This window comes from Fulmarus glacialis, unplaced genomic scaffold, assembly GCF_000690835.1.
Source record: "Fulmarus glacialis isolate BGI_N327 unplaced genomic scaffold, ASM69083v1 scaffold1948, whole genome shotgun sequence".
Lineage (NCBI taxonomy): Eukaryota > Metazoa > Chordata > Aves > Procellariiformes > Procellariidae > Fulmarus > Fulmarus glacialis.
The window spans coordinates 18,880-45,065 of record NW_009226116.1 but is presented as its reverse complement, the minus strand read 5'-3'; the positions used below and the strand labels follow the sequence as shown (position 1 = coordinate 45,065).

Genomic DNA, 26,186 nt, shown 5'->3' with positions numbered 1-26,186 from the left:
GTCATATGTTTCCGAGTGTGAAGCTCTATTTCCTGTTTTGCTACGTGGGACACGGTTCTCGCAACGCACATGTTCCACTCCACTTGCCCAGCTATTTTCTTCTTCATCTGAAATACGACCCCTTTGTTGCAATACATTGGGTATATGTGATTCCAAGCAGGGACTGGTTTCTGTTAGCAGAGTCTTTTTCCTCTTCAAAAGCAAGAAAGTATAAGGTAGCTAAGATTAAAAATATGGGGAAAACTGTTTTTTTTTCAAGGAGTACGTGGTTTAAGAAGTTAGGGTGAACGAAGGGCTTGTTGCTGAGTGGCTTCCAGAGAACAGAAGAGTTTAAGGCTGCGGCTGAAATTTGGACTCAAAGAATGCCTGACTGTCATTCTTCAATGCTTTTAGGTATGAGAGGCTGAAATGTTCTGTGCCCTTGAAAATTATGGACTCACAGGATTAACCTGAGCCAAAGGCAGTGAAAGCAGAAGCTATTCAGGCTCCCCCACATATTTGTCAATAAACCTCAATCATGATCTGTAATAGTCCTGGTATCCCAATTTTGTGGTGTTTGCGTAAACACTGTCAGTCATATATAAATTCTGTGCTGGTTTTCTGTCATGTGGATGAACACCTTTCGGAGTTAGGTTGAGACCACCAAACTCTTTCCATCTGAGTCTTTGTCCAGACTTATGAAACCTTAAAACTGTAGCATTTTACTATGCCACTACTTACCACACCACAGTCGTCTTAAACATTTCTTCTGCTCAGAAATCAATGGCTCCGGTTCTCTTTCTCTTCATGCATAAGCTAGGAAGTAACTCTCCCTAGGAAGATGCTGTTCCCAAGAAAATTGAAGTAAATCCACATTACTGAAAAACTTTAGAGGCCAAGGAATGTGTTTTTGTTCAGTGCTGTGAGTGACCAGTAAAGTAAAGGGATATGTGTTCATGTTGGATTAGTCCTACTGCAATAAGAATAGCAATAACCCTTTGGATGCATTGGCAGCAAGTATCTAATTCTTCGGTCTTCCCTTTGACTATGATCTGGCTAATTTTCCAGATGTACTTACTCATCTATTTGACAATAGCCAAGAGAACTGATGTCCTACAGTCTTACAGTCAGATCTGTTTTTTGGTATTTCTTGCAGGTGGCTTGGGCTGATGGGTTTGATCTCCATTGCTGTTATCTCAGTTTGCTCAGGAAAGAAATGTTTATTCCACTTGAAAGTGGGTAACTTTATAGCAGTTCTCAGAGCATCTCACAAGCAAGTCCAGTAACATTTAAGGACTTTCTAGAAGCAGTTACCAAATTAGTACCAGTCAGTAGACGCAATAGTTTTCAAAGGAATTGGCATAACTGTGTCTTTTCTTAAAAAAGCATTAAGCATTCAGACTGTATACTGTAAAATGCAGATTAATTGAAGTTGCATTTGTCAGATTACATGTGGTAAGAAGCTATGGAGACTTCAAGATGCACCACCTAGTTTTCTGCGTTTAAAAAAGCCAAAGTATTTTTGTAGGAAGGCAGGTATTCTGCTAGGTTATAGTAAGATCTGCTAGGCACTAGACACACAAAATCAGACAGAGACATAGATTTGCAGCTGATAAGCTTTTTTTACTTTAGTACAATTAACTTGAAAAAATGTCTGCATTAAAACACACGTACTCTGTAAGTTCTGTTCAACAGCGTTCCAGTTCAGATCGACACATCAGGTGGTGTATGACTCCCAGCCAAACATCTTGTTAAATACTTGCAGGATTTCCCATAGCGGATCTTGCTTTAATCAAATAATTCAAACGTTTCTTTTGTAAGTACAATGGAAGGGCAGGGCTGGTGTTTACAAAGTATTCAGTATGGAAATCCTGTATTAATTGAGGTACATTTACTTCACTTAGGACAGTGTCCACATAGTAACTCTTTAAATAAAAGCCTTTTGCTGTTGCCTGTTCCAGAGAGGCAATCACATGCAAAACCAACCCGTCACATACAGAAAATCATGAGGAAATGGCTTGAGAGATGTGCACTGTAGACAGCAGAGAAGTTCCTAGCTAAAGAAGACAACTTTATGGATTATTTTCTCACAGTGGATGTAAAAGTAGTTTTATCCCTGTGGAAACTACTAAATGAACAGGCTGCGTCTTTCTCGATCTATTTCCAGAATGATTAGCACAGGCAATGCCAGATGTTGTCTTTTTGTAGTATCGTGGATTCATATAAGCTGTGCTTTAAATTATTATCTATTTTCAGTGAGTAAACACAATGTGCTTCCACCCAGCCCAGTGCAGGATCTGGAGTTTTTATTATTAACAGTAAAGCATGTAGAGTTTCACATAAAGGGTGTATAAAAAGGAAAGATACTGTTATTGCTCAGTGATAATATTATACTCAGTAATAGGTGACTAGAATTGTGCTCCTCTGAGTTCCTTATTTTGCTGTGCTAGAAAATGCCGGAATCAAAATAAGCCACATACAGAAGAATTAAACAGAGAATCAGCATTTCCCTCCACAGTGAGTTGGAAATTACATGTTGCTTCTATATTCTATACAGTGAAATCTTTTTTCCTTTTTTTCTTAAATTATAATTCTGCTGTAGTTGAAAAGATAATTTTGCCAGTGTATTAAATACCTGGCAAAAAAGGTGTTTTAGAACATTTTTAGGTAAATGTAGGTCAACACAAAGGAATCATACAGTTGGAAATATTTTCCAGTGTTTATGTTCAGATGTTCAGACCTGTCTGGCTCCTCTCTATTTGCATGTGTTGGGGTTATAGGCAGTCCGGCTACATTCCACATTGATTTATATAAATATATTACAGATTATTAACCTCCAGCCAAATACCAGCAAATTTCACTTTTCAGGAAGGTTTGTGACTTTTCACAAAACTGATTTACTGTGTACAAGACATCTGTCTTCCGTGTATGCCCCATTAAGGGAATCATAAAGAGAACAGTATTTGTCTTTGTGAGCAATGTGCCGAGACATTTGCTGTTACAGTCACTATGTTACCATAATAATTTAATTAATATTTGTTCATATGATGATTACAGATTAAGTACAGATTAGTCTTCTAGTAGAGGTAGGGTGACAGTCTCTCCATATTCTGTAACTCCGGTTCCCAAATTATTATTCACTGAAAAGCTTCTTTGAGCTAAAAGGAATGTGCATGTGTCCATTTTCAAAACATGGTGGCTAATAAACAATTTTTAAGTGTCTGACCAAAGATTATTTAGGAAATGCTGTTAAAGTGGGACCACAGCCTTAACATGTTAAATCTATATCATCTCCAGTGAAACACACTGCTCTCTTAAATCTGGATTAGAGTCTTCACAGATAGATAGATAGTTGTGCCAATTCTTATCTTCACTTCTCTTGTGAAATATTTTGAGATTTAAGGTAAGAAGTAAAAACACAGTACAAAGTGTTTTCCTCGTCTGTTTGACAGATGTCCTCTTTGAAAAGCAGTGAACCCCAAGGCTTTGTGCGTGATCTGTTGTCTACAGATCCTGCATATAAAGCCTTTAGTCCTAGGACAAAGAATAGAAATATTACTTGATAATGCTATCAGAAATCCTGCACTTTGCACAAAGTAAGGAAGCAGGTACTCTAAGTAAGAGGATGAAAGATACATGTAGTAAAACAACGTAACTGCTATGACGGTGACCAAAATAAGCAGTAGTATCAACACTGCTTTGGTTTGTTATCAATGATAGGTTCTTCAGTTTAACTGTATAGACTTTTTTCTCAATAACTGTATTCATATATTTTTTAAATCTACTGTCACCTAATAAAAGTAGCCATTGATTTTCTGCCTCGCTTCAGAGAGAAAGGCAATCTGATCTGTACAATTTAAAACTGAAGGAATAAACACATTAGTAAATATGTGAGCAGGGAACAAGCGTCCTTCCATCTGTAAGATGGTTTCCTATTGTGATTTTGTAGAAGTGGCACTTGAGGAGGGATAGCGAAAGTCACTGGTATGGGTATAGATGTGAAGCATAGAAGGATGGGCAGACGTTTTTGAAAAAGATAAAACAGTGATTAGAGCTGGTACAGTAGATGAAGTGGAGAAGAAGAGAGAAATCATAATTAAAAAGAGAAAACAATAGAAAATAGGGTAATCAGATAGGAATGTGATGTTATGAAGAGCTTTGCAAATTAGTTTGAATTTGATGTTGTGCAACAAGGTGAAATGATAAAGAAATTTCAGTAAAAGTGGTGAGGGAAGAAAGCTTTCTTAGTAGTGGCATCTTGTGCACAAAGCTTTTTTCCAGACTGTATCCTGACTCTGAAGGTATTCCATGCATCCAGGAACTTGAAAGTGTAATCAACAAAAAAATTCTGTTTCTGCCAAAGAAGATGTAATTATAAAGCCATGTAATGGTGAACATGGGAGTTACGTGGGAAGAAACTGAAGGTGCATGCAAACACCCTGTATGTTTTTTCTCAAAAATGTTTCTCACGAATTTTTTTTTAAATGACTGTAAGTGCTGCAGCATAGAATGTGGATAAATATCAAGCCATTTTCTGTCGCTCTGTCGCTCTAGTCCGCTCTGTCCAAAAATTTTTTCTTTTCATGTAATTATTTTACTTTGAACAGCTGATGAATTCTTAATACTTAATCCTATTTCAGAATCCACACATGAAATTTTTCTGCTGTATCAGTAGTTATCTGATGAATTGAGAGCTCAAAGATTGCTCTACCTTTGGAAAGCTCTTTCTTCCATTCTATATACTGTAAGAAATTTAAATAGACATGTATAAGCTGCAAGGTATGTATGTCTGTACTGGTTCCTGTATACTTACCTCCTCTTTTCTTTTCCTCCTCTCAGATTGTTTGATGTGTGCACCGTGTCACGAACAGACAGAGAGACCAAGTTAACATTAGTGTTTGAACACGTGGATCAAGACTTGACTACTTACTTGGATAAAGTTCCAGAGCCTGGAGTGCCTACTGAAACTATAAAGGTAGTTAAGAAGAAAGATTTTGGATGTTATTTCAGAAAATATTAGATAGGAAGGGCAAAGAGATAAATCACAAAGACAAATTATGTTTTGATTCCATAGGATTTTGTTACATCAAAATTGAGTAATGCCCAGCTTAGGACATGAATTGCAGCACTAAGATCTGTATTCACTAACAGATGTAATCTCTTTGTGGAAATGTTGCACTTGGGGGTTTTTTTCTCTTTTAGATTTATAAATTCCCTGAATCTCTACTGTTTTACCAAATGTAGCATTCCAAATCATTAAGAATGTCCTTTGCTTGCAGCTGTAGGCAGATGATTCCATTGTTGTTTAGTCCAAGACTACTTGAACCTTCACTAGCAGGTGTCTGGTAGAGTGCTGGATATTGTTAGAATGGATAAAATAAATCCTGTGCTCCTATGCCCTTCCCTTGGCTTTGTTTCCCCAAGAGACTCCTTTCGTTTCATGTCCCTCTTGCCAGAAAGGTTTATATACATTCCAGGAGCAGGAGATGTTCACCCTGGACCTGTGGCGAGCTCTGCAGAGGATGGGTCAAAGAAGGGGTTAGCCATGACCAGTTGTTGTAGAAGCTGGGAAGGCTTTCAGTTACTGGAAGGATGGTCATGAAGTTTTCCCATCATGTTATCTCATATTCTGCATCTGTAAGAGAGGACCTCTTCCCAGGATAGGACGTGCTTGCGTTATTGGTACTAAAATATGTATACCAACTCCTCTTCTCTCCTGGGGATTTCACAGTGAAGTGCTACATTGAGGATCATAGCTTGAAATGTTTGACAAAATGTTTACGCCTGGGAAGAGAAGCAGAGGGATTGATGTTCCTACATTTTGACTGTGTCTTTTTAACATTTCTTTTGATTTTTCTTTTTTCATGAGAAGAAGTAATTTATGCTTTCAGAGACGGATTATCTTGCATTTGTATAAGTACTTTCTGGAAGTATGTTGTGTCATCTTAGTCTGGCAGAAGTCCTGAGGGAGGAAAAGAAAACATGAAACCTATCTGAAATTTAGTTGTTTTAATTTTTTTTTCTTAACAGCTTCAAACTTAGGAGTTGTTTGATCTTTCAGTATAAAATTAGACATAAAACTGATAAAGATCTTTTCACTTGTATCAAAGTCACAAATGTATAACATCAGTCACTTCCAGCAACTGTGTTTTTTAAGCAACCTAAGTGGATAAACTAAAAATGGATACAGCTTTGATTCAGTCCCAGCAGAAGACTGGAATGTACCTCTTGCATTTGAAGGACTCTTTTAGGGTTCTATTTCTTTCTAGGGCTTCAAAGCTACCTAAGGGAACTGTATTTCGATGTAACTAACATTGTGAAAATAACGTACAAGGTGACTGACGTATTATCTAACTAAATATATTGAAATGGATGGGAACTGAATGACCCAGCCTCTGAAATCTCAGTTTGAAATATCTTTCGAGCTATGTTTCATTTAAAGCAAATAGAAGTGGTGAGCATTGGACTAAAACATTTGTCATTTTCTAAAAGCCTGTTCTAAATTTGCGCTAGTAGACTGCAATACATATGTGTGAACATACATTTCATGGAGGTTATATACTGGTGAAGAAAATTGTTGGACTTACTTTTGAAAAGCACTATTCTGCATATGTGGTTTACTAGTTAAACCCAGTTGATATATCTGATAATTTGGCACAATAAAAGAGAAAAATTTAGCCACACAGAAACAAGGAGGAGCAATTCTGGTCTTTTATGTACAGTGCAAGTTCCACTGCAGCCAGTGAAATTAGTGAGTGTAAAATTCAGCTTGTGGTATATACAGCTCATTTTAAATGGGTGAGGAAAAATGTAAAATTGCTGTTTACTTGGTCGTCACTGTTGATTTCAACATTTGCACAGTAGCTGATGTGTTATTTCTTGAATTCTGTTTGGCACAGGAAAAAAGAGAGATTCGGTTAACTTAAGTTGCACCCTGTTGCTTCACTATTTATGTGAAAACACCCAGTTTATGGAGGTACTTTTGCTCATAGTCAGGGCTGATCACATGAGGAAGGGTCTCAAGCCTTATTCGTAATGCATTTCGGTACCTTTCTAATGATACAGTCTTTATGGATATTCCTGGTAGAAACTGAAGCAAAGCATAGTTCTCCTGGCTGCGGGGAAATACTGCCATTTTGCAGCAACTGAGCATTTAACCCAGGGCACATACATCGTTAAATGACTAATCTGACTTTTTATAGTTTGGCTTTTGAGGTTAATATGGATTTGTACTTCATTTATTTTCCAGAATTACAGAAAATTTGTGTAGAGTATTTCCCCTCACCACTAGCACAGTACAAAACAACTGCCAGTATTGTAAGACCATCTGTTAAAGTTCTGCATGTGTCAGCAACAGAGAGGTGCCAGATGAGCCGAGTAAGCTCTGGATAGCTTGAAGTTGAAGGATCTAATATACCTCTTTGGCACCATGGTGTAAACTCAATGGTTGTTAGTGGAACTTGAATGACATAAAATTACTATGAGAGAAATATCAGCCCCAAAGATCTTTTTTGTGTAAATTAACTACCATCGTTACATATCATTTTGGGGAGGGAGACTCAGCTTTTCCTGCTTTGGGGCATGCTGGGGTTTTTAGTTGCCAACTGTCAAGGAATACAAGTGACACCAGTACCATTTTGAGAATTCCCTTTATGTTTAGCAGATAGTAGTCAGAGTGGAGCAGTTCAGAGAAACTAACCGTGTCGGTCATTTAAATACAACTAAAGCTTTTGTCCTAATGCTGCTCAGCAGTGCCTTTCCAATGTCTAAAGCCCTGCAGCAGGAGTCACCCCAGAGAGTATTTTAGGAACATATCCACGGGTGCCCATAAAATGATAGGAGAGGGGCAGTTTCCCTTTGAGGCGTTGCCTGGTAGTGGGAATACTTACCCAGGATGTAGGGCAGACATGCTCACTTCCCCTCCCTGTCGCCAGGAGCATGAATGCTGTAGTCCATTTCTGTGGCTATAGCTCTGGCTACTGAGTTCTAGGGTATTCTGGACAGAGGTATTTTAAATCTTTTCTGCTGAAGCACTTCCATTATTTTTTAAAGGAGGATACTTTGGGCTAGAGGGATGGACAACATGACTCCAAATACTCGTGAACATGGCATTCATCTTTGAAAGAGAACTATGTTCAAGCCCTTAATGTAGTTAATATGTCTTTGTAATGACTGGATTATAGTCCTGCTCACCCTTGCTGGCTTCCTCTGTCAGACCTGATTAATATGTGTTCCATACGGGATGAATCAGAATCAGCAATGACAACATCTTCCTTCTTTCCTGTCTACCCATCATCTCCTCCCTTCTTTTCTTCCCGGGATACTCTTTAACTTTAGGGCAGTTTATGTGGAAATGGAAGGTATGAGTTCAGTTTCCTTAGGACACAGCTGTTAGTCATGCACAGGTCTTTGGTAATGTTAACAGCGTTAGCAGCTGAGCCTCTGAGAGACCTGGCTCATTAGGGACTTTTGTTAGTTGACATAAGGGTAGTGGAAATGGGAATGATACGTCTCTGCCACAGAAAGATTTAAAAAAAAAAAATAGTTAACAGGCCACTAAAGCATTTTGATGTGTTAGTTTTTGGGACTGAAGCGTGTTTAAGCTGGGTGGTCCCATTTTGGTGTGACGCTTGTGAGGCTGGCATGGTTTTTTGATCCTAAAGGATTTGGATATGGATATGGTTGTTATAACACTAATTATGTTTTTAATATGGAAATCATGTGCATGCAAACAAATTGATGTTTATTGATTTAAGCTATTGCAATGTATATAACAATATTTAGCTTTAAATTAATATATGCATGTGATGGCTTGGTATATAGAGCTGTAAATTAAGTGGTTTAGGAATGGCTCTTTGGAGTTCCCTCCAGTCATCTCGTTCTGCTGGGCCAAGGAGTCTGTAAGAATGAGAGGGGATAGCAAACTGTTACCGAGGTTCTTTAATTTTAGTAATGAACAAAGTTAACTTTGTGAGGTGATGTCATTGTAAGTAAAATTGTGTCTTCTTGCAATAGTTTTCTTACAGCTGATCAGAACTTAGCCTTCCCAAGCTACACGTGCTAACTGGGCTGTGCCTGTTTCAATCTGACAGTCCGCTGAGGAGGGAACAGAACAAAGGTCTCCAGTATAGCAGGTGCATACATTATCTGTCATGGGATGTTAGAAGAGCTGGGAATGTCCTTCTGCCCAGGTCTGTGATCTGTGAATCTTCATGGTATTCCCCGCAGCCTGGAACAGGGCAGCCAAATCACAGAGAGAACAGGACTTAAGGTGTATCTTTTTCTCTGGTGTTTCCTGATCCCTCACTCAATTGAATGGCTTCTGTGGATATTATTCTGTATCTCCTTTGCATAGGAAGCCTAGATCTCCGTCTGATTCAGGGATCCAGATTTTGCTGCTTAGATGCCTAAAATTTAGAAAGTACAGCACTGAACCTGATTTGCGGATTTATCTGATAGTAGCCCAAAAATTGAATTTTAAAATATTACCCCCAGTGCTAGAATAAATACTTCTGTTGCATCCCTGTGCATTTCCTGTAACTTACATTACCTGCTATCAAACCAGGCAGACCGGCCACATCTTTGCAAGACTCTTAGAAAATTAATACGAAGATTGCTTCTCAGAAAGCAAACCAGTGTTCAGTGTTGTGAGGTGAGTCATCAGCCATCTGCCACGGTTGTACCTACTCAGTCGATCACGTATGAGATGTGGAGCAGATGTCACACAATCATGCAATTCTGAAAACAACACAAGATATTCCAGGAAAACATATTTGCCAGTACTGAGAGTCTTCAGAATGTGGCTATATTTAACAACATCCAAGTTAAAAGTCACTAAAAAAAGAGCCTACTCAAATTAATAAGAAAGATACTAAGAGAAGAGCTGTTACTAGCATTTTCCTGTCAGTACTTCTGTGGTAAAGAAAGAAGCAAAACTTAGTGAGGAATTTAGAGTCCACAAATAATGGCTCAGATCCCCAGCTGATACTAAGAGGTGTAAATCCATTAGCTTCAGTGAAATGATGCCCATTTACAGCTGCTAAGGATGTCATTCTTTGTGGACTATTTTGCAATAAATTTTGTTCTGAATCTGTATTAGGAATTAAAGAAGAGTTGCCACTATAAATAAATGAAAAACAAAAGGACTGAACTGATATATTATTGTGGGATAAATCTTTTTTTCTCTGTTATCCTACTACTGGGGGTTGGACTGCTGCATGGAAGGGTAGTAGGAGAGAGAGCAGGTGCCCTGCACAAGTGGCAGCTCTGAAGGAACTAAACCTTAAACAGGGTGGTGGTTCCCTCTGTTGCAGGTGGTGTCATTTCTTCCCCATACTGTGCTGCATGTAGAAACACAGCCACAGCTCCGTTGGTGCGGTGGTGCAGGCAGTAATGTACGGTCTGAGCAAGGGGCTGGGAGGAGTCCTGATTCGAATGAAGGGACTGCTGGGCACAGGATGCTACAAAATAGAATGTTGTATCCACACAGTTACTTCTTTAGCTTGGACCTTTTAACAGTCAGTGTACAGCCACTGATTTTAATTATGGTGGCGTTAAATATCTCCAACTCCCTACCATTTCCAAATTCAAATGCAAACATTTTCAAACTGATGATAATGTGTAGCTGGTTTTTTGCAGTGTTGTAGCCCAGGACTGCCCAGACCTCCATTGCTTGCAAACTGAGAGCTCATAAAAATGTGAGGCACTCCAATAATTTTAAATCACTCTGTCCTGACTAGAGTGATTTAAAATCATTGGAGCGCTTCACATTTTTTCATTTGTTCCAGTTTGGAAAGCAGTCAAGCAACATTGTAGCATAATGCATGAAAGCAACCTGCCAGAAATAATAATTTTAATCTTTCAAAACAATGACACTGAATTAGAAATGTCACTGTGAAAAGATGTATATCATGGACTCTCTAAATAGACATCTCAACCTACTTTTCTTTTATGGCCCAAACTCTCAAGGCGGCAGTACAGTCCAGTAGGGCCCTAAGGGACACATCCTTTTTGAAGTCAGAAGGAAGCTATTGTTTTCAATAGATGGAGGGACAGAAATCATCTTTATTCAGAAAGTCAAAGGGAATTAAGAAACTGAAGAGATTCTGAATTGTGGGCAGGGATGGAGATTGAGCCTTTGGTAGAGCAAAATTTATGATCAAGTCATTGCAAAATTGCAGTATTACAAACACTGGAAGTGAAATGTTGCTATCAGCTCATTTCATTTCTGTTAATTCTGCAGAGCTGGACGTTGATGTGATGCAAAAAAAATCTTACGGATCCTACTGCTCTGGATTCCCTTGAGATGCTCTCGGATTATTAGTGACACTGGGGTTTTGCTATTGGAACATCAATGTGGTAGCAATTGCTATGTGAAATGCTTTGATGACACTGAAAGAAAGAAAGGGAGCATGTGGTAGGAATAATGCTCAAGCAGGTGTAAAAGTGGGGCCAGACTGCCAGGCAGCACGTCAGAGACAGTGCCAAACTGTTCCGCAGCGAGCCAGTGGCAGTTCCTCGGAGTGGAGAGTATTTTCGAGATACTTTCCTTTGTCTTGTGGTGGTGGTATATAGTCGCAACTTGCTCTGCAAGTAAATCCTGCCTCAGTGGTCAGCAGAAGCGTCACTCACATTTTCAGAGTCTTTTCATCAAAGATGAGATGCCACAGTTAAAGCAATTAAGAGAAAGCTGTTGCAGCTCATGGTACACGTAAAGCAGCGGCAGAACAATAGACTGAAATGTTTGGATTTACCCATGTTCTAAATTTTGCTTGCAAGCCATATGTTACTTTTGACAAGTAATTTGAAGGTCAGACTAGAGCAGATGTGAGATAAAGAGGAGACATTCAAAGAGCCATTCTTGATTTTTATGAGGGCAGATAGGAATCACTTTCTTAATAGTAGTTTCTGCACTGGAAGGAAATCAGGCCCCTATGCCTCTGCATACCCACAAAGCTATACTTCACCCCAAAACAAGCACACGGAGATGGGAAGAGGAGACAGAATGACGCAAATTGTGACAAGGTAGATATTTGGGAAGCCTGGCCAACATGTTTTATCTTGTTGAACTCCAGATTCTAAGGGTTGAACTCAGCTGATCTGGGACAAGAAGCATTGCAGCAGGATACCTTTCCCATCTCAGCCAAGGTTATTGCAGCTCAGATTCTCTATACTAGAATACTCACAAAGTGTCCATATTTATTCACAGCAAATATACAGCTGTAGTGTAAAATAATTCAAAAGTTGGCCACAGACAACTCATAGATATAGAAGATAATATAGTAATCAAATAATTTTTTTATAAAACTTTTCTCTATTTCACTCCAAGAGAAATTTAGTACTCTTGCATTAGCTGTATGCACTGCTTTTATGCCAGTGAATAGGCAGGCTATTGTATCCCACAGTAAAAATTAATTTCAAGCGTGTTACTTTAGTGGCACAGTGGTTTAATCAAGATATGTTGTGTTTGTTTCTTTTCTTCTGTGACAGGTGTATTTAGCTTATGCCAGAGAACAGTCCCATACAAATGGATAGGGATGGAGTTTTTTTGTATTGCATATTTTCATATGTAGAACTTAAAATTAGCTTTAAGAATTTTTAAATTATTTATACATATGGGCACATAAGCACACATACATATATACATATAGTTATTGTAAAAGTCCTCTAACATATTTGCAGAAAAAGTGTTGCTATTTGAGCAAGTGGAAGAAAGGGAAAGGGAAACTTGATGATCACTCTACTGTCTATGAAGTTCATGATCTCAAAATAGCTGTGGACCAGAAGAGGCCAGAACTGGCAGCTCAGATGCTTAGAGAAGGGTCAAAAGTACAAGAAAACAGTTCTCCTCCGGTGCCTAGCGAGTGGTTTGATGTATATTTTCTTTATATGTATACACATGAAGGCATACTACACATACACGTACACATGTATATACACATATATATCTGCTGATTCCCAGAGTCCATCCCATAGGCTTATGTTTCACCTCATCATCAGATACAGCTGAGCTGGAATGAGGGCTGTTACATTTATAGGGAAGGAATAAAATGGGACCCAGCCGAGGCTGCGCCTCTCCCTCCTACTCAATGTGTCCGATCAGAGGCACATGGAGAGCCCATGTCCCACCCGCCCCTGCAGATACCAGAATAGACATGGTTCCTCCCTGCTTCCCATCCTCTGGCCATGGAGAAGCTGTGGAGAAGCACCAGCCAGTGGCATCAGCCAGCTACAATCAGTTGCTGAAGCAACCAAAGCCAAAATCTCTGACACTCAGAGAGCTTCCAGCGATTTCAACTCAGTGTTCTCTGCCTGTGCTAATCCCATTTTCCCAGCCCTTTCTTCCTTCCATCCTTCCCTTCCACCTTCATTTTTTCACCTCACTTTCACTCTGTGTTTACACTTTATAGCACTCTTCTCTTCTGTTCCTTCCCTTCCTCCAGAACTTTTCTCTCCATCACTTTTCTTTCCATTCCCTTCTAACTGACTCTACTCCTATAAAAAAGTAATATCATGGAACTGTCATACTGTTTCTCCACCTGGGGTCTGTCTTGTCCATTTTATTTGTGAGCTTTTAATGGAAGAAGTCGTGTGAAAACCCCTGACTGTATAGTGCCCACCATAAGAAGTCCTCCTTTTTGGCTGGCCTTTACACAATACCTTGTTAAACATGAGTCATAACAATCAGATCCTACAACAGCATTAATTTGTCTAAAACAGTGCTTCTCCTCTGCTCTGCTGTTTCCCCACCACAGCCACTTCACACATTTGCACAACTGCTTCCTTTATATATCAGTGCTCTGTAATCAGCGTATGGTTCATGTTACAGGTTTCTCAGGTTTCAAAGTGAAATAAAGTAAGCTTTCTTCCATTTTGAGAATATCCTTCTTTTTAAGAAGTCCAAACAAAGACGCACATTATTAGTAAGTTCGCAAGCAGCTGTCAGAAGACAGAAAATTTAGAATGGAAACACAAGTGAAATAACAGAAATACTGTTTGTTGTTTGCTCTTAGTGCGACAGCAAGGGAAAATATTTGGAAATTAAAATGATTAATTTATTTGTATTTTTAATAAAGCAGACGTGGTTTTGTAATATTTGCCAATGTCCGTGCTCCAGAGCACAACTGTGGGTCAAATCCTTCTGTGGTGTAACTGTTGGCTTCTTAGGGTTCCTCCAGGGGTGAGTGTGGTGCAATGCTATTAGCATCAGTTAGCAAGCAGCCTTTCATTTGTTTTCATGCAAAGCCTGAACAGTTTGCAATTAAGAAAGAGCAAATTACAAAGGCTCAAGCTCCTAGATCAAATCTGTCCTTAATTTCTGGGTTGGAAGCCTTACCCAAAGGCTCATAAACATCAGTATTTTAGGTTCTTCTTACTTCTCTGTTATCATTACAGCTATACAGTATACATAAAACATTTAGACTCATGCTGGAATATATATCTGAATCTTCTGAATCAACTTCAGACCTTAAAGGAGAAACCCCAAAGGGAGCAGAGGCTCTGCTCCAGCAAAGCACTTAAGCTTCTGCTTAATTTTATGTAAACAGATTGCTCCAGCTTCAGAAGTGAGGTTGAAAGACTGCGAATTAGAGGAGCTAACAGAGGAGAATCAGTTGTTATCCTGTACTACTGACCTGATTAATTCTAAGGTTAGAGCAAAGAAGAATTGAAACCGTTGTTTCTGTAGTCTCAGATTAGTCATGAACATGCATTTTGCTTGTCTTTAAATGCTTTGTCAGAGTGAGGAAGTAGTCTTCCCTCAAAACTTATGTGTAAGCAATGTCTGTGCCTTTGGAACCAGACTCCTGACTATTCACAAAAGTGTGTCATAGTTGGTCATCATAGTAAACTGACTCAGTAATGGAAAAGGGCTCCGGAGGATCACAGGTTTGACAGACTGGTTTGTTTATTTCTTTTTTCATTAATATCATAACTGTTCTGGCCATAGAATTTATCCCATTTGCCTTGAAAATCGTGACCCTTGAGAATACCCGTTTAAAAGAAAAAGCTGTTCTTTACCATCGTGACTAACCCATTAGAAGCCAGCACATTATATCTTTATTAATGTTGACCAGTGTCTTATACCATAAAGGGCCCGTTGAAATTAGTGGCTTAATTGCAAAAAAGGTTACTGCTCAACAGTTTTCACTGTTGCTAAATATGTGACTTTACGAACAGCACCATAAAAATTCTAAGTATTTCTAAAATGTCCCACTTCTTTGGTCTATGCAATAGGAAGCGTTGCACTGTAACTTTAAAATGCCAAAAATAATCAAGAAGACATGTTAGCCATCTCTTAAGAGCATTTTGTTTCCAAGCCAATAAATTCAGCTGCTGAATTTTTGTCCTTTGTTTTAGGATGTGACAGTTCTGTTGCATAACTACAATTAAGGAATCTCAAAAGACTCTGAAATGTTACGATATTCTGTGGATGCAAACGCAGAGGCGTTTTTCGTTTAGTTTTACAACAGGGAAGGGGCACTGGAATGGCAGCGTGTTGCCTTTTTTTAACATCTAGTTTATGATTCATTCTAAAATATTCTTTCATTTGGAATTAACTTCAGATATTCCTGTTCTGACAAGCAGAGTAAATATCTTAGCAAGGACTTTTTAGAGAGAAATTTTGACAGTAACATACTCCTCCCTTAGTGTTACAAAGGAAGTACTTGCTATCCAAACCCAGAATCGGCATTTTAATGGAATTGATTCCAAAAGAATACGTAGGATGTTACAAATGTAAAATGCATTTAATGAAAGAGTATACAGATGTCTCTCATGTATTTTAAATAAAAATGTCTTAATTTGAGACTTGAGAAAGTCAGCAGCGATGTCTGAGCCATATGCTTGTTATTACAATAGTATGTTGTGTATAACTGTCATTCAGTGAGAAACAACACAGACCAAAAAGGAAAAGACATATAAAAGCATGAAGTTAAAGGAGGAGAGACCATCTTACAAAGCATTTTTTATTATGTTTTTCCTTGATTAGAATATATCCCTTTCTTGCTTTTTTCTGCTGATGTCTATAAGGCTTATTGAAGACATAGGAAAAGGAGAATAGAGGCCAAGCTGCGTGGGCTATAGTGAACCAAAACTGCAAGGAGATGCATACTTGACAGAGAGTTTAAAACAAAAATAAACCACAGTTTCTTTGCTTGGTTTCTGGAGCAGAAAGTCGCAAAACAAGCAGAAAACTTTTGGTTCTTGATGAAATGGTTAGTTTAGCTTCCTTACCTCAACTGTTCTGAGTGTTTCAGACTTTAACCTTCTTTTCAATGAAAAGAATTTAGACCTAATTTGACTTAGGTTTATGTCTGTGAAACCGGGGCCTTGGAAAATATTTCAGAAGTCACTTTAGCCTTATGTTTGCATTTTGTTCTTTTGCCAATGTGGTGGAGGTAACCTTGATTTGCTAGTTACTGGAGTCACACTTTATTGTGACAGAAAACTAAGAGCAGTCCTTCAGTGAAAATAACAAAGACCTACCCCATGGTGATTGATGAGAACGTTGTACAAGTGAAATGAGCTGGAAAGTCATCATCTTGTCTTTTCCTTTGCCACAGGAGAAGCATAACAGAGAGATTTCTTTTCTTCTGGTCCTGATAAGGAATCTAACGAAGCATAAGGAGAGGTTACACACCATGGAAATGTGTTACACCCAGCTGCTCGCTAGCTTGCAAAACTGCAGTAAATAATATAGTTGCTATTTAACAAACAAAAGAAAACAGAAGTCCTTTGATAGTGATCCCTAGCCTCTCTCATTTGCCCTTCTGAAGATACAGTTTGTTTCTACTTAAGTGATTGTCAATTTGGGATAACAGAGTTTGATATTGTATTGTATAATTAGTAATGTTTTTTTCGTTGATAGGCAAAACAAAAGACTTATCCTTCTAGGGCCTGATTCAGCAAAGCACAGACCTATGTGCTCCAAGTTGTCTGGATCATAGCTACTTCTATTCTCACAGGTTTTCCATGAATGGTTACATGGAAAGAAGACATGTAGTTTTCTTTTCCAAATTGGCTTACATAATTAATAGCATACTTTTTTGCTTGTCACAAGTTACCCTTTTGAGAAGCAGTGATGCATTTGTCACAAGCTGCATTTGTCACATGCATCATTTGTGACACTTTACTTTCAAAAGATACTTCTTCATGGAAGCAGTTTGTTCCATTGATTGGCTCTTTTTACAAGTTAACTTCTAACATACCTTTGGCTTTTTATTAAAAATCTCTTAGAGTTTGTTTTATTTAGCATTCAGGGAGGTGGGGGAAGGGAGAGAATACCATGCCTGTGAAACATTGGAGGCAATCTTCTCCCCTCCCAAGAAGACTATTGTCTCTCATGTAGCACCTTTCCCCCCATCCCCAAGCCTCACCCTCACCCCCAAAGCAGAGCTGATTCTTGTCTATTGTGCTAACATTAAGAAATAAGTAGACTCATCACTCATTGTGTCACTACGAGTTGAAGATGCCTCCTTTTTTAAGAACCAGTCAAGTGTTCAAAAGAAAACAAGGTGAGGTTTACACTAATTTACGCTCATGTAAATCAGTGTCATTTTGCTCAGAACCAGAGGGGCCATGGCCCATGGCACTTCGGAGAGACTCAGCAGATGTATGGGACCATGTCCCACCACTGCAGCCACAGCAACCATCTCAGGCACATCACTACCTGTTACAGTTTGTTGTATCTGAAATCTGGAGATGAGCTGCTGAGGCATGCTAATAGCTGGCATCTTCTGCTGATCTACCTTGCTTGGTAATCACCTGGCCTGTAGGAGGCAGCAGCCCAAAGAGGTGGTGTAGGACCGCAGGGCCTGAGAGTGAGCGTAGTGAGAGAGGAAATGGCTGAGTGGGATGGGGTGCAGTGAAGGCGTGAATAGAAGGGCCAGAACTGGGGATGGGGCAGTAAAAGGCAACAGGGCACATGAAGGGAGGAAAGAAAAAAGTAAAGGAAGAGGTAGGAAATCAGAAAAGAAGGGAGAAAGTGATAGATCATGTAAGTGGAAGGGAATGCGCAGCCATTCCCCTAGTCTGGTGCTATCAGCAAACTTCTCATGCTTTCGGTGAAAACAGAAGACTTTGTGCACTTGCTTGACTCCTCTTGCAAAATCTCTTCTCTGTGCTTTGTCTGTAAAATAAAGTGCTTGCCTGTTCCTCTTGTAAAGCTGTTGGTTCAAGAGCTATTGATTTTTTAATTCAACATAATAGAATTGCAAATGAATTGCTACGGTATATATGGAAAACAATCTGCTGAGTGCTTCCAAGAAACAATTCTCTTTTTCTCTACTTTTGATTTAGGTGTACTAAGGCATCAGTAAGATTCTCATCCTGAAGACTATTTTGACAGTTCATACAATGCTGTAACAGCATTGCAAAGCTATATGTACAATACTTGGATTGGGGCTCCTGGCCAAGCTGGTTCCAGTAGGCCACTGTCCCCTCTCGGCTCTTCCTTGAAGCCCATTTCTACTCATAACTTAAATCCAAGAAATCTTTCCTCTTGTGTTTATCCTTGGTTTTCTTGAAGGTTGTTATGCTTTTATAAGTGAAAGCAAATTCTAGATCTTTGGAGTACTTAACAAACATTAACCAGTTAATCTTTGCAACACTCATGAAGTAGTTAACCATTATCCCTGAATTTATAATATGGAGCAAGAGAGGCAGCAAAGTTAAATGAACTCCTGTGACTACAGCTCAGGTAGTAATTGACCCCAATGTTGAGCCATTGTACAGCACTGACAAGCATCACAATACTTCCGCCATGCAAGTACATTACAAGCAAAAAAAAATTATTGAAAAGTGTCTTTTAAAAAGTGCACAACTGAGCTTTATTTATTATGTATTCCCTGGAGAGGTTAGGACGGGATTGTCTTCTTACTCTCCTCTGTGTTCACATCTTTAATAAAAATTGTTAACTATTTATTAAAAGAGTGTCTAACTCTGGAGAATAGCTGTATTTCGATGTCTGGTGTCATGCTGACACCTCTGTCTCAGAGAAGGCTGGCTACATCTCTCTGAAAGTCCTGCTGGTTCCGATGAGTGTGGGAAGAAGATGGAAATATTGAAAAGCAGTGGGACCCGCTCAGGTCTTTGAAAACTGATGGATAGAGTCCCAGTGACTTCATTGGGCTTTGGCTGTGCCTAATACAAGGCCATCTTCTTCCTCAGCATGCAGGTGTCGTTCATGACTATGCTGAATTCCTAGACATTTTTATGATGGAAGCAATCAAGATTAATTAGGCCTAAAGTCCAAACTCTACAGTAGCCCCAATTTCTAATTCACAAAAATGACTCTGGTATCCTGCCAGCCTCTTTTACAGTGCCTTGAGCTCTTATGTTTCTGTATATGTCATGAAATGTATTTCCTTATATATCAGGAAATGGAGCAGGCCTGTGTTATAATAAGTTTAAACAAGTTTTCTCCTAAACAAAAATTGCTGGACTGAGCTTGTAACTCTGAAGGAGCTATAGGAATTAGATGCCCAAGTACTATTGATTTTAAATCATGTTTGGGTTTCTAATCTGTAGGATCCTATTGACTGCTTTTTTCTCCATTTTAAAAAAGCATAACTTATTTTCTTGTTGCCATGCAGGTGTTTCATAAAGAACCCATGCATTTTTAGTGGATACTGTTTAAAAAAACAACTGAGAGAGAAATTAAAGGAACAGTTTTCTTGGGCCTTTTGTGTCTAGCCAAGGATTTGACAGTTTTCAAAAAAATCTTGGCTGAAATGTTCAAAGCTGTCTTGGGTGTAGGAGATCTGGTCATCCAAATCCCCTGGGATACTTCTGAAATCTCATCCTTTGTGGTTGTGTATCAGCGTATAAACAAATCTCAGGCTTCTTGATGGCACACTGCAGACAAATCCAATGAGAATTTCTGCAGAAATGTCAGTAATGTTGCCAAGGTGTTGATAGACCATTAGGAAGAGTAGTCTGTCATAAATCTCTATGGATTTACATAATTTGAATGCTCCTCTGGACCAGAATCCATGTGGTCTAAGCTGTTTGCACATGGTTTTGAGCATGTTAAAATGTTAGTCTTTGTTCTGAGGTTAGCCCTTCTTGTGCTCAGGTGATGAGGTAGGGCAGTCATCTTCCAGGGCCTTCCACATTATCTCTAATGTTAGCTTAAGTTAGCAGTCCCCAGAAGATAAATTTACAGATTTACTTTTCTAGGAGACTTTACCTCCTAAGTCCGAAGCTGTTTGTAAAGCATTTTTCTTGATGTATGTGCACAGCATTGTTTCAGCTTTCTAATCACTGACCAGCTGGCTTGTTAGTGAATAGAGCTGTGGGCCCCTTGCCACATTTCATGTGAGGTCTTGGCTGGGTGGCCAAGCAGGCAGCCTGCAGCCAGTGTCAAAGCAATTCAAGAGGTATTGGCACAGCAGTGTCCCCATTAATTTCTGCTTGTCACATGCTGTCATGCAAGTTACACCAAAGAGGAAATGACCGTTAAAAAAAAAAAAGTACGCTTGTGGCACTCGGTCCCCTGCAGACGTTATCCCCGAGGTTAAACAAGTGGATACAATTAGCTGCTATCCACAGACAGCTGCAGGGAAGGAGAAGCCGAGATCTGGGCCCCACAGCAACGTGTCTTTCCTGTTAGCGAGGAGTGTCGGCTGTCAACATATGCCATATTTTTAACCCTTAAACCCTGAAGTTTGAGTAAATTAAAAAGAGCTATTATGACCAACAGTGTTACAAAGATGCTGGTAAATAGCTTTGGTTGTGCCTAATACGAGGCCATCTTCTTCCTCAGCATGCAAGTGCCTTTCATGACTATGCTGAATTCCTAGACGTTTTTATGATGGAAGCAATCAAGACTTGTTGGTACCATTCCTCGTAACAACCAGTGTGAGCAGCGCTGGAGGAGAATCGGCTTGTCCATGGTTGATAATTTACTGTAGTTTGTAGGTTCTGGCAAGGAGCGAGACAGTGATTTCTGTGAACGCCTCTCAGAAGCATACTGAAGTAGTTAAAGGGAGTCACATCCAGCTTTATGGATTTTCTGGGTGAGATAATCTCTGATTACGTCAGGAGAGCTTCCACAAGGATTGAAAGAAGTGATGATATGCTTAGGATGTCCCAAAATACAGCTTGGGAATGCAGAAGCAAAGTCTATGAAGAGGAAATGGCAATGATGTCCCACGATGAGAGAAGGAGATATATACTATTAGAAGCAATCAAAAATCTTTTTTAAAAGCTGAAAGCACTAAGCTCTACTGAGAGGTGATAGAGATAGCGGAGTATACACAATGCTCCAGAATAGATTGACTTAGTCAAGTGAAAGTCTGGGTTTTACCCCAGAAGGAAGAGGCTCATAGCATCAGTTGAAGGAAGGATGACTTGCCTTGTCGAGAAACATGACCATTAAAGAAGCTGGAATTATATGAAAAGTGTACTCCAGAATTCAAACTGCAGCTCTGCCCCAGCTATCCAGCTTGACCTGACATGATGCTTAGATACCAAATTTTGACTGGTGTCAGTCCGCAGACATGTGCCAGAAGGGGCTTTAGAGCCAATGCATACAAATCATGGATGCTATTTCAAGTCATTTGTATGGGGCTTACCAACTGGGTGATCCAGTAAAGAGTTTGGGGGATTTCTTGGTTCATTTTAGTCCTCATCTCTTTTTCGGGTGGTGTGACGAATAAAAGAACAGAGTGGGTAACAACTGTGTAACCAGGATGCACTGTGAGAGACTCCAATACAGTTTTATGAAAAGCTTGTAATAAAAGAAAGGAAATTTCCCAGAAAGTATTTGGGGATTTACAAAACTGTGATGATACATCCAGAGATACGGGAAAAAAATCTGTTTGTTTGCTTATCTAGGCTCAGATCTATAAATTCCGCTAAGAGCTGTGCGTTCTATTGGTTTTTCCGCAAAGAGTGGAAAGGTTTGAGCAGTGAAAAAGATTGTTAATCACAAAGTTACATTTACCTGCTGTAAAAATTTCACAGCCAGGACAGGACTTGGTAACAGTGCCACGTTTGCCAATTTCTGTCAAATTGTTAAAACAAACTTCCCCTCTGTTCTCATTTAATTTGCATGTATTTTCTCTTAAAAATACCAGTAGCCAGATAGAAAAAGTTATGTGTTTCATTTGCATGTCTGGTAATTCCACTTTGATAGGATTTTTTGGTACACTGAATCACTGAAAATAAGTAAGTAATAATTACATAGGTTTCCTTTCAGTCATGCAACTTCTTGTCATTAAATATGAAAAATAACAGCTGATAGAATTTGAAAGATCTATATTGCAAACTGACTTGACAGATGTTGAGCTATAAAATGAGAAATTGATGTGGAAAGACTTATAGACACTTAAATTAATATTGATCTGCCCGAAATGAAATGCATCCACATGTGTGCCTATACATGTGTATGTACGTATGTATCCCACAGATGTTAAGTACATATTTCATATACTGAATTTGGTCTTTCGTTCACAATTACTGAGATCGGTATGAAAATCTGGCAGTATTAAGATACTGGTAAAACAGACATGTACTAAGACTGAAACTTTTAAAGACCTCTAAAATATTAATCCAGGTCTCTATTTTAAGGAGGGCAGACAGAAGGTTACTCAGAAAAGTTCCTTGAACACAATCGAGTGCATCTATTTGTCTTAATCTAGTCTTAATTATGTCGCCTTTGCTGCTGGTGAGCACTGGTGTTTGGGGAGCATTTGGAGCACTCCAAAATATGCTTGGTCAGGATCTCCTGCAGCAGTACAAATTCAGTGTTCCCTTCTAACTCAGAAGGGACAGTTGGTGAGTTTAAGCAAAGAGACTAGAACATGTTAAACGTGCTGTGGTGGGTATGAATTGAATTCAGTCTACAAACAGGAGCATGACAATAAAAGGAAAATAGTGTCGTGGTATATTGAAAGCTATTATAGACATACATAAAATTCAATCATAAACTTATGGCAATGCAATAGCGTTGTTAAGCCTCAACTTTTTCAAAGACTACCATGGACCTTTATAATTCAATTAAAATTTTGCATTTTTCCTGAATCTTGTACACAGTTGCGGTACTTTAGCTTGAGACTGACATATAATGTTCATGATATACAGCAGGTCCATGCATAATAGTGACATTTGCAAGTTTTACTAGATTGGCTATTAACTGATTGACTGATTATTGTATTCCACAGTAATTTATTTAGGACTTTCTAATATTCGTTCCCTTACTACTTCTAACAGCAACCAAAATAGTCATCAAAACAGTGTTTTAGAGACTCCAGTCCTTCAGGTATTGCATCTTTTAAATTGTTATACAAACAGTTCTAGCCATTAAAAAAAACAACAACAAAAAAAACCCAAAACCAACATGACTGTATTCATTTCAGTGTTTATACCTTTGCAGTGGACTAGTATGGATAACATTTCCTTCAATGGGATTATTCAAAACACTAAAATGCATGTATACCTACATGCATACTTTTGTGAGTGTGCATGTCTGCGGGGTTCTTCATCCTAACAATTGGATAATCCAGAATCACTTGTCTGAGCTGTGCTTTCTTTCTTATAAAAGTAGTTTAAAATAAATTAGAAACTGTTTATCAGAATGTATTTTAAAATATCCATTAATCTACTCTGAGTGTATTAAAGTATCTTTCATATGATTAAAATAATTTTACAATTCAAAAATAATTACACAAATATTTTACTTCATAGTTAAAAATATATATAACTGTTAATTAATTTTCAACAAATTGTTTACCTTTAGGGTAGCGGCATACAAAACACCACCAATTATTAGACCAATTTCTTGCATAAGCTTGGCAGATATTAGTTCCCTTCTGCTAATAATACAGTAAATTAATTTTCTGTATTTTTCTCTCTGCACAGAATTTTATTCTATGAACACAAAATGAACATTTTACCTTGTAGAGTAAGGTTGATTAATACAACTAAGTGAATGGGTCATTTGGATTTATTGTTCTCTTATCAAAACAGTGAACATATTTGAATTAAACACGCTGTGAAATTCACGTTCTCTTGGTACTCTCTAGTTAATTGACAGGAATATCACAGCAGTCTTCTCTTCTGAGGGATGACCCTTAGCCTGTGAATACTTTCATGGAAAGCAATAGGATTACTCTGAGATAAACTGTTACCCAATACAAGGAAAAGTAAGAGCTCTATATCCTGGTGTGTATTGGGTTGGGTCATGGATGACTCCTGAGAGGCTATAGTGTGCCTAGGTGAAGGCAAAGAGCAGAGCCTCCTCCTCCCCTTTCTGAATGCCCTGGGTGGAGACGGATCAGAATAGCTTTCTCCTGAGGGAAGAAGGAAAAGGGCACAAGGGCAGGGATCTATCTGCCTCTTACTGTGTCCCAGCCACTGCAGCCAGCCAGCTGCATGGAGAAGAGCATCCTGCAGCTTCATAGGCTGTGGCAAATTGCTTCTCTGCCCCCACCATCACAGTCATGGCATTCTAGATAGGCTGGTGTGATGGGTTCCCAGCCCAGTGTGAGGACAAGATTTCAAAAAGAAAATCACTGCATTTAACAGGGAGTCACTATGTTATTACTAATGCCTTTGGGATTCAGTGTAACAACATTAATCATGTCTTTTGCTATTCATGTATCTGTACTTAATGCCATTGTTTTTTTGGCATTAATTAATGTTGACTGTTTTTTACAAAGTATAACCATAGAAGTGCTGTAATTATTCTGCTTCAAAAATAGGCCCTAGAGAATGTGAAATCTTTTTAAACATTCATTCCAGCGTGTTTAAAAAATACCCTTTAAATGAAAGCAGTTTGATGGTTGGGGGTTCTGTATAATCCTGTAGGATATGAAGGAAGCCTTATCCTGCTCCTCTTCTGCTCAGAGAAGGTCCTGCTGTTCAGTGAGAGGCAGTGAGCCTTTTCGTCAAACTAGCTTGACTGATTCATTACACATTGCTGTCTAAAACTCATCCCCTTTGTTTACACTTGCGGTTGTCTCTTATGCAAACACTCCTACAGGAAATGTTCAGGACGAGTATCCCAACACCTGCCATTCGAAATAGGGGCATTCCATTCTGCTCAGGAAAAAGAGAAAAATTAGTTACAAATAGATAGAAACTCTGGGTGAAGGATGCAGGTTCTTGTGCAGGTGCGTGAGATACTCGACAAGGAGTAGGAGAAATGTTAGGAGATTCCGAAGGATTGTTGTGTTTTACAAAATGTTAGCACGGAAATTGAGCAGGAAGAGGAAAATAGGCAGGTAAAAAAAAAAACCCAAAAAGCTATAAAAATGCCTGTGCATTAGTACAAATTTAGGGTCTGTTGTGGTTGGCAGAGATCTGTATTGTGTTGCTTTTATTTGGTGATACGACCGAGTATATTTGTGGGCTTCCACAGACTTACTTTCTCTGGTATTAGGAACTACTATTACCATGACCAAGGGCAACCTGGTTAAAGGTTTTTCTTTCTTCACATACTAGTCAACAGAGGAAAAATGTGAACTTCACATATGAGCAACCATTCACATGTGTATTTTACCTCTGGGTGCATGTGTTCTCTGAAGACGTATTATTCTTGGAGTTTTCCTTCAGATTGCATCACGTTGTGTCCCCCCTTACAAAGGCAAAACCTAGCATCTATACCTTTGCCACGGTGGTGGGTTAGCCTAGCCCAACAGCCAAACTCCCACCCAGTCGCTCACTCACTCCCCGCCCCCAGCAGGATGCCTACAGAAAATAAAGAACAAGGAACAAGAAAGCTCATGGGCTGAGATAAGACAAGGGGATTGCTTACCAATTACCATTATGGGCAAAATAGACTCATCTTGGGGAAAATGAACTTAGTTTAATGCCAATTAAGATAGATATTTAGTTGCTAATTCAGGTAGGGGGGGAAAAAAAGGCAAACATTCAAAGAACACCTTCTGCTGCCTTTTTCCAGGCTCCACGTCATTCCTGACTCTCCCCACCCTGAGCAGCACAGGGCATGGGGTGTGAGGGGTTGTGGTCAGTCCATAGCAGCTCCTCTCTACTGCTCCTTCCTCCTCACACTTTCTGCCTGCTCCAGCATAGGTCCTCTCCACAGGCTGCAGTTTCCTCAGGAATATCCACCTGCTCCAATGCGGGTCCTCCACAGGCTGCAGTGTGGATATCTGCTCCACCATGGAGTACTTCCTCTTTCTCCTCTTCATCCTCCTCCTCCTCCTCCTCTCACCTTGGTGTTCCCTGTGCTGTTTCTCACT

At 39.1% G+C, this 26,186-nt stretch overlaps 1 protein-coding gene across 1 annotated transcript in view; it reads left to right on the top strand.

The window, feature by feature from the left end:
• LOC104080327 (cyclin-dependent kinase 6) overlaps nt 1-26,186 on the top strand; it is a gene marked incomplete at its 3' end in the record, with an annotated part of 55,194 nt that overhangs the window by 24,225 nt on the left and 4,783 nt on the right. The window contains exon 2 of the mRNA XM_009582686.1: nt 4,819-4,954. Coding sequence (XP_009580981.1) covers nt 4,819-4,954 — 136 coding nt within the window. The remainder of the gene's footprint in view (nt 1-4,818; nt 4,955-26,186) is intronic.